The 19,250-nt window shown below is 43.8% G+C and overlaps 1 protein-coding gene across 1 annotated transcript in view; it reads right to left on the bottom strand.

Moving 5' to 3' along the window:
- The window catches only part of ZACN (zinc activated ion channel), a 248,666-nt gene that overhangs the window by 27,841 nt on the left and 201,575 nt on the right, over nucleotides 1-19,250 (bottom strand). The window contains exon 9 of the mRNA XM_069652861.1: nucleotides 6,422-6,610. Coding sequence (XP_069508962.1) covers nucleotides 6,422-6,610 — 189 coding nt within the window. The remainder of the gene's footprint in view (nucleotides 1-6,421; nucleotides 6,611-19,250) is intronic.

Here is a 19,250-nt window from a genome sequence, read left to right as displayed (position 1 = left end):
TAACACCCTTCTCCCAGCCCTGAAAGCAATGCTAAATTCCAGGGCTAACAACCCTTTCCAAACTTGGAAAGCATATTGCACCTCCATCCTAGAAGACGCTGATATAACCAATGAAATGCTCCAAGAATTTCTTGATAAAGCCAAAAGAAAACTCTGGCAATATAAGACTGGCGCATTACTTGGGAGATCAGCAATACATAAAGGTCCTTTTTTACTTAAATCACTTCACAAGATGCCAATGTACCTGACTAAATTCCCTGACACGAGATATGCTCTTGCGATTTTAAGACTTTGTCTGAACCTTTCACCCACAAGAACCTAAATAGCTCAGTACAACAAAGCTTTAATCTCAGATACAACTTGCAGATTCTGCTAAATGATTGATTATAAAGAGTCACTCCAACATTTGATAACTGAATGCCCTGCCCTTGGACAATCGAGGAAGGACTCTTACTACAATCACCTGAACAAAGTTAAACTATTAACAAAGGACCAAATGTGGACAAAGATCTTTAATGCGACCAAGGTCTCTCTGAACATTTCCACAGTGAGATTTTTGATTGCCTTAAATCTATCAGACAGCCCTACTCCTCCCTAATTCATGCGTGATGTGCATTAAGTTGTTAATACAATGTTCCCACGACTATCATTCTGACTTTTTTTATATCTGAAAATCTGACAATAACATAACTGACGTTTGTACATACCTTTTTAATTTCTGCCACGCGTTCTCTTATATCATCTTCATTTTTAGAGATCTTGAGTTTTAGCTACTTATTCTTAATCGATTACAATGAACTTGTTTTTAACTGTGCATCTCAACTGCTTTCAAATTATTTAAAATCTCAATGCTATTATATGCTAGTCGGGTTGCACCAATGTGACTCTCCTTGTAAATGTGATAGGCCATCCCCAACCACTCTGGTCCCCCGATGATACCGTTCTCGCACACAGGTGTTGCCTGTGTGCTTGATTCTTCTACCCTGCCCCACCCCCATCCTACTTCTGCAGGAGTCTGTCCTGATACATTCTGGTTTCACCATCACCGTATTGTGGCCAATGCTGGATTTAACTTTTATGGACTTCATTGATTCACAGTGCGTCACCCTTCTCAACTCTCATGCTGTATTTCCTTTGTATCTTGTACTCATGGTGGCCCTGAATCATGCTGAATCATGCTTTCCCATCTTCATCTTGTATCCTGGCTTGCAACAGTATGTGTCACTACAGACTTCGGTAATTGTATTCACTCCCCCCTCTTGCTTCTCCACTCTTTTTGACTGCTTATTCTGTTCTCTCTTCCTCTCTTTTCCCATCTCCTCCCCTTGTCCCCTCAATGCACTTACTCTATCAGAATTGTCCCTGGACCTAGTATGTTAGCAACCTCGCCTGTCTCCTCCCCTTCCCCTTACTTGCCCCCGCACCTCCGTCAGCACTATCTGAAATGTCATCAGGCCTAGTACGATAGTCGCTTGTTTTGTTCCTCCCCTACCTTTCTGCACCCCTCTCCCTCACCTCTTGTTTTTCTCTGGCTCTACCAGAAATGTTGCAGGCCTAGTATGGTAGTCACCTGTCTGTTTCCTTTCCTTCCCACTCTACCCCTCCCTTCCTTTTCATGTCTTAGCTCTTGCACTATCTGAAATGTCGTCCGGCAGAGTACGATAGTTAATTTCACATCCTTACTGTTCATGGCCTGTAAGAATGTCATTGTATTTTTCCCTTGTTCTCTCCCTTGCCTTGAAGCGCTTTGAAACACATTGTGTATAGGCGCTATATAAATAAACTATGATATCATATCAAATAATACAGATCGCACAATAATACAAATCACACTTTTACATCCCTGCAAGAATTTATAACTTGCCACCCTTTATGTTTGGAAGAATTCATACTTAGTTACTTATTTTCCTCGCACTCCCTCAAATCAACTCACCTATTTTTTTAACAATTAGCTATTTATTCTTAATCAATTGTAATGGATTTGTTTTAATTGTGCATCTTAATTGTAACTGATTTGTTTTAACTGCGCATCTTTATTGTGTTTTCATCCCTAAAACCTCAATGCTTGTTAAATGCTACTCTGGTTGAACAAACCTGATACAGCAAAGATCTACATCTACCCATCCGTAAGGCCAATGTGTAGGACATCACACCCGCCCCTGGCGATACTGGTCTTAGATATTTTACCATAGACGGTGTGCTTTTCCTTTTTATTATCAAACAATTAGTTTAACTTGTCTCCTTTTAACTTCTGCGCTTTTAAATATGTATGAAAAATATACAATGTGCTTCTAACATTATCACTAATCTATACCTATTGAAAAAGTTGTAATCACAACTAAAACAATAAAGAATAATATATATGGTTTCAGGCATGCTCCTAAGGAATACAATGCATTACCACCAGCAGGCTGGCAGTAAAGCAGGAGATTTGTCACGTGGAGTGGGAACAGCAGGCGGACACTTTCAGTCTCCCTTGCTCCCCAACTCCTCCTGACAAATTGTTGAAAATCCAGCAGATCAGTAAACATTTAGGTAAAAGTCTACTGTCACTTTTACTGCCATTTAACCATTCTGTGGGGCCCCGTAAATGTCCCCTGCTTCAGTTTACCCCCCCCCAAATATAGTTTTATTTCCCCAATTTGTACAAACATTTACTACTGCCAGATCACTCTTCCTTCCCTGTCTAAGGAGGCAGGAAAGGAAAAGGGTGTCGGTGGGTGGTGGTTTAGATGCATCAGCAAATTCATAAACCACCCTTAATCCCCCACTCATTGCTATCCTAAGACTTTCTCAGTCAACACATTGTGTGAATTAGGAACACCTCCTTTACCAACAGGCCACTACATCACAGCCCCTAAGTGACTGTTCCCGTGTACCAATCCAGGGTTGTTGTCCCTGTCGCTTAATGGGGGGAGTGTGCCACCACTTACTGTGTTCAGTCTTCCTTTATTTTTTCACCTCCGGTCTATAATCCTTTGCTCGGCCTCCTTTGTTAACATACTAAGTACCGCTCTCTGCAAGCTTGTGTGCTCCGCAATGTCACCTCAGTCACTGCTGCCTCAGCTGGGCCTAGCTGACTGCCTCCTCACATATTTGAGTGCCTCTCTCTGTCTTAAAACCGTTGGAATCAAATGCATTCAACTCTGCGTCTTCTGGGGAAGATGACGATCTGCGTAAGAATCTGGAAAGAAAGTATTCAAACTCCTGAACTTTCTGGCACAGGGACGACATGAGCCATAGCAGAAGTGACTTCACATTAATCCCATCTACAAGTTCGGGCCAGTTTGAGAAACAGCAAGACTCAACAATACCTTAAAGTCAAATTGGTGTTATGTAGTTTCAATCTTCTGCAAAATATTCACCTTTGGTGCTTCATCTATTCACCTGCTGGAACTCCTAATCTGGGTGCCAAAGCCCATGAGACTGTCAGGATACCCCTCCAAGCTTTAGTGCACCCAGGACACACACTTCACTGTCTCAACACAAATTTGCTCTGGGGCTTTGTAGCTTTGCATTGGCTGACTAATGGCGCATTGTGTCCCGCATCAGCTCGCAGGTTCCTTCTCCTTGTCTCATGCAGCACTACTGATGTGCTGGCTCACCAGGCCACAGTTGCGGGAATGGGACACTGTGTGCTGATGAGAAGTGCAGGTGCTATCTTGCTCTCCTCGATCGCTGACCAGACACTGACAAGGCAATGGGAAACTTTCAATTCCTCCCAATGAGCATCTCTAAAATTAAGTTATCTGGAACCTACCCGACACCATGTCATTTGCTTCTTCTGTGACCAGTGATCTCATGAGTATTCAGGATTCCAGAACAGGAATCGGCACAAGGAATGGACCCCACAGCCAGAGTTGATGACTCCAGTGGAAGAGAGGCAGTATTCCCCCGTTCGCTTGAAAACCCCATGGCACCCAGACTTCTGATAACATACTGACATTCTAGTCAAAACCCCATTCATACCTCCAACATACACCATACACATATAACTCCTCCTGGCTAAGATGTTTTTCTAAGTACAATTCCCTAAACAATATTATTTTAGAATTCTCCTAAACTTCAGGGATTTCAACTCCCATAAAGCCTCAAGTACTGAAACGAGAAAGAAGAGGAAGGAGTTGATGCAGGTTGAAGGAAACCCAAAGTTGAATTTGCAGACTATTTGTTTGGTTAAATCACAAGTGCGCAGAACATTTAAAAATGGCATCCGCACTCCATGAGAAGGCAGAACGGGAGAGGATCGTGCCAAAAGAAGTTGCGAGAACAGGCACATCTATGCAGCAGCTTGCAGATGCGAGAATCACATACCAGCGTGGCGAGAAGGAATGAGAAACTCAGCGGGCACCTTTGGAGGACTATCGGAGTACCGGGAGCAGCAGAGGAGCTCTCGCAGATGAAGCCGTGCTGAAAAGCAGCATTCTCCAGTCCAGGTCACAGTGAGAAGCCGATGGGTGAGCGCAGAGCTGTAAGGAACGCTGTAGGAAGGTCCGCAGTGCACAGGAGAATGTACCAGAGAGGGAGCTTCCTCGCAGAGACACGCAGTAGGTCGGGAATGCTTCAAAGTACCAGTGAGTCTGCTCAGAGGTATTGGGGGCCCCAGGGCATACCGACAGGCGTGCACGCAAGTACATGCATTAAGAACATTTGAATACAGACCAGATAACATACAATGACAAAACATGAACAGGTCCCCATGTATGAGATGTTACAGGAGGATAGCTCAGGGGCAACACACTCGCCTTGGAAGCAGGACAATGCGGAGCAACACATGTTCGATCCCCGGGTCTGCGCTTAGAAACCTCTGGGTATTAAGCGCGTTATAAATAACCAATTACAAATATAATGTGGGGAAAGTTGGAGCATGTGTTACCTTAAGCAAATAACTACCAATGAGATAAAAACAACACCAAAACTTGACAAGTTTTTATGCAAGCAGATGTCAATGTGGGGAAATTTGGAACAAGTATTACCTTAAGCAAGCAAATAGAAACACAGTGAAGTGACATAACTGACTTACTTAAAGGACAGTGAAATTGAGCAAAAGATGTACACCAGGCATTTGAGGGGGAAGGATTCCTGGCAGGGGAGTGTGCCAGGCAATCCACCAAAGGCATAGAAGTTGCAAGACATTGTGGCAAGATACATGGCAGGGGAGTAGAACAGGGGATCTGAGAATTCTATAAAGGAAGTCCTGGCAGCCAAATACAACATGCACTTTGAAATTGAATACAAACTTTTCAAATTGTGGGAAGATACCTGGCAGGATGGTACAAGAAGGGATCTGAAGAAGCATAAGAGTATTCCTGGCAGGGGAGTATACCAGGAGATCCACTAAAGCTGTAAAAGGGAAACCCATTGTGAAATTCATCATATGAATAAAAACGTTTGTGAATCCAATACAAATAAACCAAGAAAGAGTTGAATGTTATGGAATGTATTTTTCATAAATATTTTCTGAACCTAATTTAAAGAGACCAATAAACTGTTGCCTGAAAGAGACACTTTTGCCATTCTACCTAAACATCAAGAAACTGTTATTTGAAAGAGACACTTTTGTCATTCTGCCTAAAGATCCAGTGGAAGGGAATCGCCCTCTGGATCTAATGGTTTCTCCTTGGAAAATACTTTTCTGTTGGATTTACTCGTTTAATTTTGATTATGCCAACTCTAAGTCAAAGACAGTTCCTTACACTCTTAGTTGTTCATTTCTAGTGTGAGGGTCCGATTGTAATGTTTTTACTTTAGTTTCAGTTTCCTAGGCAGGGAAACTCGCCGTAGGATAGGGATAAAGAGGCCATCATCTAACCCATTTCTGTTTAATAAACATCACTGAAACTGAGAAAAGTATACCTTTGTGTTCGCCTCTCATTTCTGACCCCTTACACAGACCTCAGGACATCCATCTTGGAGACAGTTGGCTCCAATCCTCTTGAACTACCCAGACAATGTGAGTTGGCAGCTCACTTTTGCTATCTTTGACTTGTGGATTCCCCAGACACAACATTCTAATTTTGGATCTGTTGCTTGATTACAATATCTCCACAAATGAAACATCATTGTTATATATGGCATGTGAGTGGATTCTGAGTGGTGTAAGTCAAAGATCTGACTCTATATTTTGTATAACTTTATGTTATACGATTGGTGATGAGAGCGAATGACAGTATAAAGTATAAAGTCCTTCAACACTTAACCTTTCTCTTCATGACACTGAGTCCTACTCTTCCTTGTAACAGGTGCTGTGCCATCTTCATTACTGTCCAATGTGATAATACTGTTTTGGTATGATTAACAGGATGTTTTGGGCATGGTGTCAAGCATAAGTATACTCAGATCAAAGGTCTCCCGATCATGGACTCCCATCACTTTGTAAGGATTGAGATGAAGACAAGTAGAGTAAACAATGTAAACTAACCTGTCACTCTGTCCTCCTCGGCCTCAATTCTTTTGCCATCATCGCCAGTGTTCTGGTTGCCTGGTGTGTAGTGTGTCCAGAGTATACGGCTCATCCAGCTAGGCAGGTCCTCAGACGCTATCCTGGTCACGAAGATGGTTTCGATCATGCTAATAAAGAGCAAGGTGAGGATGCTGAGGAAGAGATGAACTGAAGAGAGAGGAAAGGTTACAGTAAACTGTCCGATGCCCTCTGTTAACAGTTTAATTGATGCTTGTAACCCCTTCTGATATGCAGTGCTCCATTGATTCCCAAAACTAGGTTTATGCTCAATAAATACCAAAAATAAAATAAGATAATGTTGAGAGAGATAATGAAGTGTTGTGAGTACAATGCACTGTTATGAGAGGAATGCAGTTTTGTGGGAAACCTGTGATTGGTGTATTGAAAAGATACACACTGTATTTTTGTTGAGAATCCATCTAACTTCCCCCTCTAACAATCTCCAGCATTTGATTTATTGGATATCCATATGAGTGACATCTCATTAGTCTGGAGGGATGATGGCAAAATTCCAGTTATTTATATAAAGTAATTACTGCCATTAAGGGCTCTCGAAGGCCACACCTTGAGGTGCAACCCTCAATACCAGATGATGGAACATGTTACACAAGACTATAAAAAAACACATGAAATACAAGAGCTGTAAGAAAAATGAATACATGAAAGGTGACAACACCACAAAGGCCACCTTTTACTCAAGAATCATAAAACAGATAATCTTTTTTTCATCTTTCTGCCCAATAATCATCTGTACAGGTTTTTTAACCAAACGATTTTCATAATACATAGACACAATACTTAGTCTATTTGTCACTAAATTGGACTCCAACAGCACATCAAAGATATGCTTAGAATTGTTTAGATTAACTGGGAATGTAAGATTATTGTACATGAATATTACACAGAAATCAACATAGTCTAGCACAATGCATAGTATAATAGATGCATTTATAGATGATAATTTGATCATTTGGAACAATAGATCACAAAATTTGGATGACTATCTTATGTGGTTAAACAAAAACGATCTGAACTTGGAATTACCTATGGAAGCAGTCCCACCAAAATAGTATTTCTGGATCTAGCAATTACATACTGAACACTGACATTCATACCAAATTGCAACGTACACAGCTGCAGTTAACTCAGTGTTCCATGCTCAAAGTGGTGGCAGATGACAATTAAAGAAAATCCACATTGGATAACTTACTCTAGATCAAAGAAATTGCTTTGACGCTACTGTATTTACAATGAAACAACTAATCTGTAAATGTTTCCTAAAGGTAACTTGAATAAAACAATTAACAAGGATGCCAACATATAAAGAACTAAATGTACCACTCTCATAAAGTATAAGCAATTTGATTAAAAAATATGTGTTATCACAGAATATAAATGAAAGACACTCGATTCATAAAATGCAGTGTAAACATTGGCTTATAATAAAACTTGAAATGGACTTATCAAACTACATGGAAGATTTTTCAACACTTAAATACACCAGAGTCCCAACATTAAAAGATCATTTTTGTAAACCTTTTCTAAAAGCAAGCAAATGCAATACTTGAACTTGGCTACCAACATTGCCAAATGGCTTTTGTAAACATGGCCCATGTACTGTGTGTGCGCCTATTATTTAAATACATCTTAATACATGTAATTACACAACGTAAGACATTATAAGATCAACAGTTTCATTAACCGTGGAAACCATTTTGTGATTCATGTAGTGGTCTATTACTAATAAAAAAAAACGTCTATACAAGAAGCACAAAGAGGACATTGTGAGAGTGCATCCTAGAACCCATCAGAACATTTGAAATCAAAGATGACCACTAGTCCTTAGGTCTACATTGGCAAAGGGAACATGCAAGTCACAACACTTATGCTATTATGTTTTTTTGGATTAAGCAGGTTCCATGGGGTTGTGACAAAGACGTCCAATTAAGAACAGTTGAAAGTTGCTGCAGTTGTATGATGCGATGCATGACCACAGGCTAAAATATGATAAATAAATGTACACATGTCTATAATAGGAAAGGTATGAGTACCTACTTTGTCCTAAACAGTGAAGTACTTCACTACTACTACAATTGCTATTAATTAATACTACCAGATCAATGTTTGGTAAATAGATCTAATGTAATGCATTCAATGAATATTGTTGGAATTGATAAATAGGTTTCTTGTGATACATGAGTGCTCTTTTAAAAAAATATGAACATTCTAAAATGAATGAGATTCAACTTTTTTTAGCATTTTCCTCATTTGGTATATTTTGGGGAAATGTTCTAGTCTATTTTCTCTTCTGGTAAGGTCCCTTACAGAATAGGCACTGTGTATTTTCACAAAAACATATTTTTAATAGTATAAATTATGGAATAGCATTTCTTATTTCTTGTGAGGTGTCTTCTGGTATTTGAAGATAGTCGAGTAGGAGAACAACAGGAGGAGGTTGAAGGCCGCCATTAAGTGATGGGAGGTGGAGAGGTTTGCAAACATTGACAAGGAGGCTGGAGGGAGGTTGTAGGACGCCCCCACTGATGCAATAGGGAAGAGTTGGGAGAAGAAAATTTGTCAAGAGGACGGAGAAAGGCTGCAACCTAGCCCGATTAAGAAGGTACTATCTGCGAAGCTAGATTTAGGCAGGCATTAGAACTGGGAGGAAGAACTTGGAACTGACAGAAATATTAATTTATGCTCAGAGAGGTGGGTGGGGGCATGCCCAAGTAGTGAGAGGAGATTATAGACATTTGAGCAGAACAACCTAGTAGAAACCCATAGGAACCCATCCCTGTGTCTCTCCCTATCATCTAGAAACCAACTCCCACCAGAGGTCGACATCCCAGAGAGCTTGTTGGACTACCTCATCCAGAAGCAGACACAGATTCCCGGCACCCTCTTTGTGGACAATGCAATAGGTTCTGACTCCTCGGTCTGGACATTTTCTGTCAGTTCAGTTCCTGAGACACTACCTAACCTTGGAAAGGATAACCATCCTCATTACTTCATTTCTAGAAGAAGGGTGTTATTTTGACCAACCCTAATAAACACTGTACGTTGACTCTTATAAAACACTTGACAAGAACTGGAGCATGGTCTTTCTGGTTTTTTGATCCAGTCACATCACATGAAATGTGGTGTCCGAAGTGGGATCGACTTGTTTAGACGAATGAGCCAGCAAAATATAGCAATGCCAGGAAAACTAGGCATATCTTGGAATTCCTTTTCATTTTCTTTTGATGGAAGGGGTATTCAAGTGCAGCCTAACTAAACTCTTCTACCCTAAAGTAGTTAGAGTTTTCCCTGTTCCTTCCACCCAAGCTGGTCTTTCTCGGCTTCACTGAGCTCTAGGGTACAATACCTCCTCAGTAGGCAGCCACCCTGCTGCCATACTCTTGTTTTCTTTTAGAAAGTAGGTGGGGTAGGATCTCCACTTCTAAAAGAGCTAGGAATAGAAGAACTCAAACTGACCCCAGCAAGATTGAAACACAAATATAATTAATTGGCAGAGCCCCAACCACTCAACTATGGGAACAACAGTTTCAGGTATTTGCAACTACTGAATTGGATGTGCTGGCTTTTGAGAAGCTAGTGATGGAGATTGGAGTGAGGGTGGAAATCTGAGAAGGCCCCTTATAATCATACTTTAGCCAAGAGGATCTCTGTCACAGGCATTCTTCTTTCCCCAGAAGGGCACCAAGGTGGAATTACCCTATTGGTGGTAAACGTAACCCGAACACCAGTCCACATCAGAAAGGGGAACGTACTGGCTAAATTCAACGTGGAGTCTCGATATTGACTGGAACCAGAGGGAGATGCACCGGTGAGACCCAGCCTAAAGAAAGGCAGAGATAATCCAGAGGGACCAAATACTATCCCCAAGGCAGAGACAAAGCTAGTGTTGGAACGGGTTCCCAGGGGTACATTGAGCGTGTCAGCTCATGGTTATTGGGTAGGTACCCTATCTTTTACGACTGTCCAGGAAGATGATCCCAGGGGCTCAGCAGTTTCAACAGAATCCACAGGATGAAAAACTCCAGATTGTGACGAACCTTGGGGCATTCAATCAGAAAAACCGCAGGATCTAGAAGGAAGTTTCTATGGACAACCTCAGAACCAGGACACGTCTCCACAACCAGCTTCCAATGTATCCTTGCAGAAACCCCTGTGTGAAGGACCATTGAGATCCCCTTGCTGGTAGGGAACCAAGGTTAGTAGCACAGCCAGGCACACCGTCAGCTCAATAGGAAGAGTCTGAAAACCCAAACCCTCACGTAACAAGCCAAGGACATCCTGTGATGAATGGAGCGGTGAGGAACCTGCTAAAAGAAGGGATAGTTTACCCAGGTAGTTAGAATCAGAGCACAATCACCAGTGAATCCACAACCCTGATATGCTGAATTTAACTGGATGTTCTTCTGCTCTTACACATACCCCACTCAAGGAGGTTACAGGAGGCTTGGTCTGCCTGTGAGTTGAGGGGAGACCAGGGAACCTAAGTGCAGACCTTATTCTCCTGTTTCTCATGTTGGTTCCAGGAAGGTTGAAACCAAAAAACCAAAAAATGTGATGGAAAGGGTCTGACCTCTACTCTCAGCTCTGAATGGGTGGTAAGTGATGGATTTGGTGAATACCCAAGGGAGGGCCAATAGGCATTTAAAGGCCAGGGTGTCAATCTCACAAACTCTAGGGTGGTGTAAAATCTTCCTAAAGGGGAAAATTACATCGGCCATCCAACTTTTCAACCCAGAGAGGCACCTGGAATAATGACCTTACATGGACGCCAGAAGCTTGTCTATCCCCCTCCGGGGCATTTCCCACCCATATCAACCAACTGTGGTGAGGCCGGGGGGAAGAGCAGGAAATAAGTGATGAAACCCCCTGCCAGATTTGGGGGACCAATAGAGACCTAGGGAGCTGGGTGTCTTCCCAAATGAGTGGATCATGGGGTGAGGGAGGTATGGGGAGTAGCCCCTGGTCATGCTCTCTTGGTCCCTAGGTTTAATCCAGCCCTCTTAGCCTCTGGTAGACCCAAGTGAGGCTGTTTGCACTAGCCAAACAGGCTCTTACCAATATCAACTCACATAGGCAGCCCCTTGCCTATAAATGGGCTGCAGCACAGTGAGTAAGTGTGGGACTTTGGAGGAAGAGGCTGCAGTTTCAAGTTGGTTGGGGAGTGGAGAGGGGACAAGGATGGCGTGTACAGAAGGACATCGAAGAAGCCTAAGAGTAGTGGGAGGAAGAGTTTGGTAAGAGATAAGGAGGAGGATGATATTACAGCAGGAATTTGTGGTAGTAACACGGAGCAGGTAGCCAGACCAGGAGGTGTTCGTAGTGAGGACGAGGCGATGACACCAGGAGATGGTAGTGATAAGAAGGAAATAGTGAGACCAGGGTGGGGTACATGAAAGGAGGGGTTTTTGAGACCAAGAGGTGGTGGTAGTGGAAGGAGGAAATTGTGAGACCAGGAGTCTGTGCTAGTGGTAAGGAGGAGGTGTTACGATCAGGAGGTCATGGTAATAGTGAGGTGATGTGTTGGTGGAAAGAAGCTTGAAGACAAAGCAGAAGGTTGAGGAGGAGAATGGCGGGAGTCTGGAGGTGTCTGACAGTCTACCATTGTGTGTGGATGAAGCAGAAAAGAAGGTGTATGAACATGAACATGAGGTTGTTTTAGAGATCCAGAACAAGTTTAAAGATTGTCAATTAGGAAAATGATGGGAGGCGGTTGGAGACGATCAATATGTGTTTGAAGGGAGGTGAAGAGGTTTGCAAACTTTGGCAAGAACAGTTTGGAAAGAAGGCTTGAGATGATGAGGGCAGGGAAAGTTGAAGAGGTCAGAATGACACTAGGATGCAGCACAACCATAACAGGGTAGTTGTCAGAAGAATAAGGAACTTAAGAAAGAGGAAGGGTGGGATGCCACAAGCTAGCCAGAATAGCAATGTTTCAGCAGGCTCTGTTGGCCAGCAGAACCATCCAGAAGAAACCCAGAGGGACACTTCCCAGTTTCTCTAGCAACTGTACAGAAACCAAATCCAGGAAAATGTATTAGACAAATCACTCTAGATGTATTTCCATTAGTATTGGCTTTTTGCATCCATTGGGATTCTATGCCGAAGTCCAATTCTAGATCAATACCGGAGACAAGCATTATGCTTCAACTTCCTTACTCTTCAGCATATTTAAATCTTTAACTTTCAGTTTAAATGTATTTTACATTTTTTATGTTTGGGAACTACAAGTCCCTGATAGTCCTCTCAATTCTGGAGTCCTCTACTAGACCTCCTTCTTCCTGGACCTATTATCTCATTTCCTGTCTAGCTCCCTCCCTCTTCCTTTTCTGATCTTCAGACATAGTGTAATGCATGGATAGTATATATTTTCACATCATTTTATGGCAGACACGCATGCCAGCTTGTGAGCTCACCGTGCGCACTCATTGTTTAGTGTCAGCATTAATAATTGCTTTTGATTAAAAGTAGTGTGGCTCAAGCCTCAAGGAACACACAAAGGGCCCGTACTCATAATGGAGTGCCTCGGGGCCTGTGTGTGTCTTTGTCATACACCACCGTTGGAAGTGCTGGCACAGCTAGAAATACACATAAAATGGCTTCCCCTAGTTCCGTGTTGACGGTCTAGTCCTCCTGCAATATGGCTGACGATACCTTACACTGGGAGGAATCCTCTTCCTCTTTGCGTTGTATCCGTCTCTTTGGTTCATGCTGCCGGTTCCTGTTTGCTCAGTGTTCCAGCATTGCCTTTTGCCTTCCTCTATTCTACCTTTGATTACAACTCTGCACGTTCGGCTGACATCCTCTACAGGTAATCCTTCGCAGTATTTTTCCCTTTTCTTTTGCACACAATTCTGATTTTCCTTTTTTATTAGCTGACCTCTTTCCATGTCGATTTCCTCCTTGCTTTCAGTTTCATTCTTCTTGCCCTCTCTATACTTTCCACTTACCGCGCATGGTTCTGTTTCTTTCTTTGCCTTTTTTCGTTACGGTACCTGTTTGGATTCTGTCCTCTTTCTCTTTAGCTCTTAGCTGTCCTTGTAGCCCTTCTTACTTTCGCATCTGTACCCTATCCTCTTTTTCCTTCTGTTTTCCGATTCTACTACTCGCCCTTCTTTCCGCTTTGTTGCTGCTGCCGTATTCTCTATCCCAGCAGCGTTATTTTTTTATGTCTCGTTCTGCTTACTTTTCAGTGCTGTATTTCTACTTATAGCTTCTGAACCCTTCCTTATGGTTCCATGGTAGCTGTATATTAGTACATATTGCGTCCAGAGACCGCATTGCCTGTACCAGCACTTGTACTTCCATTCTGAAGTCACCCTCCACCATTCCAATGTTTTATAGACTCGAGACCACTTCCCTGCCCTTTTGGGTCATCAAGCAAACACATCTGGACCAATACTTGCCATATCAAGGAATACAGACCAGATCCTGTTATACCTACCTTCAGGGTTTTTTGTGCCTAGAAGGCTTTTTCCCTGATTTGAGGGTTTGCTCCTCAGAGGTCCCCCGAACCTGGTTTCCACTCCAGTCAAGGTGGCCACCGAGGGAGCTAGCCCCTACCTACACCAAAAGAAGGAAAAGAAGACTAAGGAGCAGAAGAGGCTACGGAGAAAGAAGGATTCCGAAACACAAGAAAGTTCCATTGAGCATCCAGGTGAGGAGGAGTTACAGGAGGGAATTACAGTTTATGACAGTCTTTCCCTAGCGTGTCGGGTCTCCCATGTGTATCGGGTGGAGTTTCGAGCTCGAAGGAACAGACCGGGGAGTTCAGCACATGCACAAATCTCGTAATCCACATGAGCAACTTTCGGTAGCCAGCAGCGGTTAATGAGCATTGTCAGCTCTGTGACCCGCCAGCAGCAAGTGGTGCAAAATACAGCAGGATCTTCCCCGGGCGGTCTGAGAGTACATCACTCACTGTGGGAGCAGAAATCTAGTAAAAGAAGTCACAGAAGCGAAGCAGTGTGAGAAAACACAGCTTTCAGCCCAGGGGTACTATTGGCAGTAATCAGAAAGCTGCCACACCTCTCTGCGTCACATTGAATTACAGTGAAAGCAGAGCCAGACTGAAGGATACAAAAAAAATAATAATAATTAAATAATATTAAAGGAAGATTATAATAAAGCCCAATTGCAGTCTTTGAGGGCGTGTCACGCAGCCTGCAAGTCCAGACAATGGAACAGACAGGACAACATCACAGCTCCAGGTCAATTACTTATCAATACAGTTTCCCTCCAGACATGGAGGAATACTCATGGAGTGAGGAGAGCCAAGAGGTCACAAAAGCAGAGACCGAGCTGGTGCTCAACTTCAGAAAAGTGCTGGGAGGCTTGCTAATTGAGGCAGTGGTCCAAGGGGTTTGCCCCCTGCAAAAGAGATTAGACAATCTTGAGACCCTTATACGTAATAGTACCAATAGCGCACAGAGTGGAAAAATGAAAGACATGCCCCTCAATGTCACCACTAGCAAGAGTGACAAGCAGGGGAGTACACAGACGCAGAAGAGCAACATCTCTTTTACTCCCCCAGGTCAAGATGCCAAGGGTTTGAAAAGTACCCCAGAGGTTGCTGATGCATTTGGGAAGCTAAGAGAAGGGTTCCTTCCAAAGTCAGCAATGCCGGGCCTCCTACCCCCTACCCCAGAGGATGATAATATGGGTGATATAGAAGACACTGACGCCTCATCAACAGACGGTGAGCCTAACAAGAAGGTGAAGAAAAAGCCAGTGCAAGGTAGAAAGTGAGCCAGCAAAGAGAAGCATGTCAAGCAACAGGACACAGAATTGTTCGATATGTTTCACCTGGATAGTATCAGACATCCAAGATCCACATCCCCTATATATAGCCCAGCATATGAGGCAGAGAATGAGGAAGCCGCTAGAAAAAGAGACAAAGCTCCATATGCATGCGGATAATGAAACGCGCTGGGGGGATTCAATAGTCCAAGAATTTAGCAGTTATGCTTAGGTATTGGTTCATGGTCAGATCAGAGGAGTCGTATTGGTGCTTATAACGTTTTACTTTATTATTGCTTTTGGAATTCCACAGATAATGCCAGTTGTTGAACATTGGTGAGTGCAAACAGCTGACGCGCGTTTCGACCTAAGTCTTTTTCAGGGCCAATTGAGTAGCATGATGGAGCCGCGGCGCTAGAACAGGCTTATTAGCCCTACTGGTACCCGGACCCGGAAGGACCAGCTATCAGCCCTATTCAGAGCACACCATACTACTCAATTGGCCCTGAAAAAGAATTAGGTCGAAACACGCGTCGGCTGTTTGCACTCACCAATGTTCAAAAACTGGCATTATCCGCCACTATGATGTTTCCAATTTGCCTTGTGGAATTCCAAAAGCAATAATAAAGTAAAAGGTTATAAGCACCAATACCTAAGCATAACTGCTAAATTCTTGGACTATTGAATCCCCCCAGTGCCTTTCATTATCCGCAGGTCTGTCATCCCACCCAATCATTCAGCCAATTGGGAACCCTGGAGTTGGTCCCCAGACGAACCAGGAGCGAGGCTGCAGGCTGACTCACCAATTGTCCCAAAAGAAAGGTGCGCGGTAGGTAGGGAGACCCGACCCAGACAACTCCAACCAACTGTAACCAAAGCTCCATATGCATTCCAAATGGCCAAGACCAGAATTAGCAAGAAAAGTGGCAGAGACACCCGAACTAGACCCGCACACCATCACTTTCGTCATTAAAGTATTGAAGGATCTGCATAGAGGAATGGACAGATCGTGGAAGAGCTGTCAAGTGAAACTCTTGGACTTGTCAGGCCTGATCGCCAAGATTATGGACCTAGCCGAGAGAGCCAGGGACACCAGCAAAGCTGTAGACCCAGGCATGCTGGCCAGCTGGGCACAGAGAGCAGTCTGCCTCCTAGGTAACGGCAACTGTGTGTTGTCATCCGAAAGGCAGAGCATCCTCCTCAGGTTTTATGCCAAGCTGGGAGACCTAGCATCTAATGAATCAGGGGAAGCAGCACAGGGGCTGCTGTTTGGAGAGTCATTCGCCAAAGAAATGGGCACATTTGTTGGCACGTATTCAGCTCTTGTCAAAGTCCAACCCTCTATTAAGAAAAAGGGCCAGAGCCAAATATTGGGAATCACAGCAGCAAAATTAATTCTTTCCAGTGAGGGGACGAAATACAAGAAGTCGTAGAGGAAGACGTTATGGCAGATTACAGGTGGCAAAGTCAGGTGGGACACATCCCCACGTCTTATCCTCAGGTAGGAGGAAGGACCATAGACTATATGCATAAGTGGTGTGAGCTATCAAGCGATGTTTGGGTACTGCAGACAGAGGCCGGGTTTCAGCTGGAATTCATAGCACAACCCACACAAGCATGCCCCTTCCCCCACATTCATACATCCCAGAAGGAATCCCGCCTGCCAGAAACCGATTGGCAGGAGCCCCGCCAAAAGGGTGCCATAGAGTGTAGCGACTTGGGGGCCGGCACCTTCATCAGCAATATGTGTTCCTAGTACACAGAAACGACAAAGTGAGACCAGTGATAAACTTAAAAGTGCTCTACAGGTGGATTGTGTACAGACACTTCAAGATGGAAGGCATTCATCTTCTCATGGGCATTCTCAGGAAGCACGATTGGCTTGCCCGTAGAGACATGAACAACACATAGCTTACGATTCTAGTGGCACTGAAACAAAGGTTGTGGCTCTGTTTCTGATGGTGAGAACATATTTGGCGGCTCAAGATGCTGCCATTCAGACTTTGCTCAACGTGATGGGCGATTACCAAATTGTTGAGACTCGTGATGGTGATCGGAGAGAGAGATATCAGGACGATAGTCTACCTAGATGTCATTCTGATTCTAGCAGAGAGCAGAGAAAACTTAGTGGAGCAGAAACAATGGGTGAGGGAACCTGCTAATGGCCCTTGGATTTCTGATCAATCAAGAGAAGTCAGACTTCAGACCCAACAAGAGGATGGATTTCCTGGGGTTCATTGTAGATACCTGGAAAGCCACTCTGGAGCTTCCAGTGAGGAAGATAGGGGACTTCAAGAAGGAGATCAGTGGGTGCCTCAGGAGAGTGGAGATATTGATACAAACTCTAGCAAGGATTGTAGGGTTATTGGCCTCCTCCATCCAGGCCCTTACACTACAGAACAACTGAGAGGTTAAAGACGAAGAATCTACAGCAGGTCCTACATAATCAGATGGTTTTCTTGGATCAGGAAGGGAGGACAGAACTGAAATGATGGCTCTGGAAAATGGAGGCATGCAATGGACAAGCCATTTTCGGGGATGTGCCAGAACTGGCCATAGAATCGGAAGCCAGCAGAGCAGGTTGGGGAGCCTGGTGCAGGACCATAGAGACAGGGGGAAAATAGGCTTCATATCAACTGTCTCGAACTTTTAGTTGGGTCGTTCGCCATCAAAGCATTTACAAGAGACAGAGTGAACAGCAGCATTCTCCTCAGGATGGAATATGGGCCTCATTACGAGGTCACCAGTAGTACCAGCGGCCTACCAGCAGCCTCGCCTTACCATTTTTCCCACATGACATTCCGGTGCTACTGGGATATCACAGCCGGAGGAGGAACAGTACCTTCCCATTCCTGTGGATCTTCAGTATGCTTTCCCGCCCATTATAATGCTGTGCAGAGTATTGGCACAGATTCACAAGGAAAGGTGGTGATCGTAACCCCCGCCTGGAAGACGCAAGCATGGTTTCCATTTTTGATGTAACTATTCTCGGATTTTCCGAGAGCGCTTCCTCAGGACCAAGGCCTGGTCATGGACTCAACTGGGAGGTTTCACCCTTGTCAGGGGACGTTAGAGCCTGCCAGGCATTTTGAGACAGGCTCCCCAGCTTATCAAATGAAGTGGGAGGACTGGTTTCCGCAACAAGGTGTTCATCCCATTTCTGCGTCTATAGTGGTGGTACTTAACTTACTAGCCTCACTAGTGGCAGACTGTATAGCTTTTAGGATATTGGGTGGCAACAGATCAGCCAGACATAACCTTGTCGAAGGGAAAACAGTGGGCAACCACCCAGCCATAGTCAGGCTGGTTAAGGGAGTGAAATGATGAATACCGCCACTCCCTAAATATGCATACCTCTGGGATGTGGACATCATCCTATATTTTCTCAGCAAGGTTCCCTGAACAAATATTTATCATTAACTCAGCTTTAGGGAAGATGATTATGCTGTTATGTTTAGTTTCGGGTAAGAGAGTTTCAGACGTCAAAGCCTTGGAAATTGACAGGAAGATTTACGGCCCGTAGGCGGCACATTTATGATAGCAAAAAGGACAAAGACGTATGCCTCGATCTCTTTTCCTTACTTGCCAGACCAGCTGCAGCTTTGTGTGGCGTCATGCATAAAAGAGTATGAGATCAGGACGGAAGAGATGAGAGCAGCTGGTGAGAATCAACTGTTGATAGCACGCAAGCAGCTCTTTAAGGTGGTAGCGGCAGCCACCATAGCTAGATGGGTGTGCAAAGTCATGTCGCAAGCAGGAGTAGGTATGTCTAAGATTGCAGTGCATTCAGTTAGGGGAGCCATAGCTTCCAAGGCCTTCATTGCAGGGTCAGTTTCCAAGATATTTTGTGGGCGTTAGATTGGTCGAGTGATAACGTCTTTAAGGCATTTTATTTCAAGCCAATAACGCCAGTGGTGACTACAGTACTTCGCAGCTTTGAACAAGCATTATGCTTGCCTCTGGTCTTGACACAGAATGAAGATTACCCAGTTTTACAGCTCGGAGTCTTGATTCCAGCCCAGCAAATGCACAG

Source organism: Ambystoma mexicanum, chromosome 3q (genome assembly GCF_040938575.1).
Source record: "Ambystoma mexicanum isolate Mex_15411 chromosome 3q, UKY_AmexF1_1, whole genome shotgun sequence".
NCBI lineage: Eukaryota > Metazoa > Chordata > Amphibia > Caudata > Ambystomatidae > Ambystoma > Ambystoma mexicanum.
This window is presented reverse-complemented; position numbering and strand designations above follow the sequence as displayed.